The sequence below is a fragment of the Pundamilia nyererei genome, unplaced genomic scaffold, assembly GCF_000239375.1.
Source record: "Pundamilia nyererei isolate P.nyererei 1_Seehausen unplaced genomic scaffold, PunNye1.0 scaffold00035, whole genome shotgun sequence".
NCBI classification, from domain to species: domain Eukaryota; kingdom Metazoa; phylum Chordata; class Actinopteri; order Cichliformes; family Cichlidae; genus Pundamilia; species Pundamilia nyererei.
Window position 1 is genome coordinate 549,098 of NW_005187436.1, and position 2,982 is coordinate 552,079.

The 2,982-nt window shown below is 41.5% G+C and overlaps 1 protein-coding gene across 1 annotated transcript in view; it reads left to right on the forward strand.

Annotated features, from left to right (window-relative positions):
- Positions 1-2,926, forward strand: part of LOC106456169 (uncharacterized) — a 42,134-nt gene extending 39,208 nt beyond the window's left edge. The window contains exons 13-14 of the mRNA XM_013910036.1: positions 1,150-1,664; positions 2,732-2,926. Coding sequence (XP_013765490.1) covers positions 1,150-1,664; positions 2,732-2,926 — 710 coding nt within the window. The remainder of the gene's footprint in view (positions 1-1,149; positions 1,665-2,731) is intronic.
- The last annotated feature ends 56 nt before the right edge of the window (positions 2,927-2,982 follow it).

Sequence of the window (2,982 nt, forward strand, 5' to 3'; positions counted from 1 at the left end):
CACACACACACGCACGCACGCACACATTTGTATGTCTCCGTATGTGTGAGTATGTGTGTCTGCAGTGCCTGTGTTCATTCCTCTTCGACGCTAAGCAGCACAGTGGAGCGTAAACTCGGCTATAGAATCTTTATATTTGGAAGAGTTTTGAATAACTTTTGGGCTGAAAACCATCTGCAATATCTGGCAACACTAGATCCAGATGTTTCACGTTTCCCCTGAGCGCTTTTTGGAGATGTCTGCTTGACGAGGAGCAGTGACACACTGAACGTTAAACTCAACGATCCATGGCTAAAAGGACGATAAATGCTGTTATATTTGTGTAAAGTATTTTGATTTTGAGCTCTTTTTTTCTTTTGGCTGAGGAGAATGGAGAGGAAACTCAGAGCGGTTGTGCTGCTGGAGATACATTTGCTCTTCGTGTTCTTCTTGCACGGACAGTCTAGTGCAGATAACGAGAATGGTAAGTTAGCACACAGGGTCACGGGGGTCATGGATTGTTTATTTTACCGTTTTGGTCGAACTTTCTTAAATTATAACTTTAAGTGTAAATTAATCTGTTCACAGTCAGTGGAGCTATAAATGGTATGTAGGGAGTTGTTTTTTGTTTTAGTAAACCCTGGTATTTAAATACTTAAGCTTGATATGTCTTTTTAAAAAATCACAATACAAAAGCTGACATAATGATTTTTAATGTTCATTCTTGCCCAGTCCCACGTTTGTTTATATTGAGTGTTCATTTTCAAAGAAACTATAGTTTTAGTTTTTAAAAAGTTCAAAATCTGACATTTGGAAAGGACAATTTGCCTCTAGCAGTGATTGCTTTTCACCTTGTATGCATGTCCATCTACTTCACAATACTTCAACATAATATAAATACATCTACGAACAACAAAACAAGCTTTTATTGTCATGTTCCATTTCTATCTGGTCCTGAAGCACCAGATATCAGATTTAAAGAGAGTCATAAGTTGAAATTGCAGACAGATGAGATAAGGGTGATCTTGGTTTCAGGTCACTGAGGTCACTGACCAGTAGATCTCTCACACAAAGCTTAACAATCATCATAACCCAGAAATCACAGTACTCCACTCCAGAACTCATGTCATATGGATGTGAATGTGACAGTGTCTCTTATTTCTTTTATAGTAATTGATCTTGTGGAAGCACTAAACCTACCTCACCGAAAAAGTGCGAGCAGCGGCATGATCTACAAACTACGTAACAGAGCACCCCACCTGACACTTCCCGCTGAATATTCTCACTTCCTGTACTCCAACCTTCAGGGTAGCATGGGTGTTCATGTGGTGGGGCGCCAGGCGCCTCGATCCACTGCCACCATCTTTTCTCTTTCGACTGCATCTTCGCCTATTCTCCAGATCATCTCCTCCACTGTCAATAACACCCTGCGTGTGGACTACCAGGTTGAAGGAAGAGCGCACGACTTTGCCAGCATTAACCTTCTGGACACAAACCCTTTTGCAAGTGAAAAGTGGGGTCATCTGGCTGTGAGCCTGGAGCCTGACAGACTGGCATTTTTTGTGGACTGTCAAGAAGCTGCAGTTTTTCCGATAGAAAATGAGAACAGGATCAACCTAGAACTGCCTCAAGATGTTCTCATCACTCTTGGCAGCACATTAGGAAAGAGAAGCAGTAAATTTAGTGTGAGTTTCCTTTGCTTACTGCATATTTGCTTCCACACAGAGAACACAGAGAGACATCATCTGAACTTCTTCATTTACAGTACTGTGTTAGTATTTTGCACAACACTAGGTATTGTCCTATAAACCTTGTAATCACAGAAGACTGCCTTTTGCTGAAAATACTACCAGGAAATATAGTCAGCTTAGATTTATCGTGTGCATAATTACAAATAAAACATCAGATAGTATATCCAAGTATATGCAGTATATCCATAATCGATGCCATTATTCTACGTAACAGATACATTATATATTTTATGTACTGACTGTATTTTTTCAAATGCAGGGATATTTGAAGGCAGCAGAAATTTCACTGAAAGCATATCCAAGGCGCCCATGGAGCTGCAATCTTACAGGTAAGAGCAGATTCCATCTCTCCGTCCGTCACAGTTTTTATAGGAAGGTGGGGTTACATCCTGGAATGGTCACCAGTCGATTGCAGACATAATGTATAGAAACAGACAGCCATTCACATTCACAATCACAATCACGCCGATCACCAATTACCCAGTAGCCCTAAGAAATATGTGAATATATGAAGCTAGAGTATGTCAAACAGAGTACTCACACAGGTAGTGGTGCAGTGAGGCCTACCAAGGTTTTTAGCAGATGATTTGATGTTCCTGGCGATGGGGTCTATGTACTGACTAACTTCCTATTATTGCAAAGTGGAAGCAGCTAAGAACCACAGCAACTCAGAGGGTTGCAGACCAGATAAAGTTAAAGAGCGAGGTCGGCAAGTGCTCAGGAGCATGATGTGTCAAAGTCACCAACTCTCTGCAGAGTTTCAAACCTCTTCTGAGCGCAAACACTGTGGACCCAGAGCTTCATGGCAGATGTTTGCATGGCTGAGCACCGCCTGTAAGCTTAATGTGTAGGTGGCCCAGTACTTTTGACCATATAGTGTATGATGATATCATTCTGCCATTTGGTCAGAACTTATAATGTGTCAAAAATGTAGTATATTTCACTTCTGAGGAGTTCCACCATTTGACTGATTCTTATTTTAGATCATCTATTTCCTCCAGATGCACATGACCCAGATTCCCAGACTGACTCCAGCAAACCTCACAATGATTTACCCAGTAAACTTCAAACAAACCACAGATCACAGGACCAAACCAGCTATCATCCTCAGGAGATCCAGAGTGATCAGATGCAGGGAGCTGAGCCTCCTCGAGGTGATAATTCTGCTTCTCAGGAACAGAAAGATGAGAGACTGAGGAAGCTGGAGAGACAGATGACAAAGCTGACTGATGAGTTGGGCATCATAAGAGAG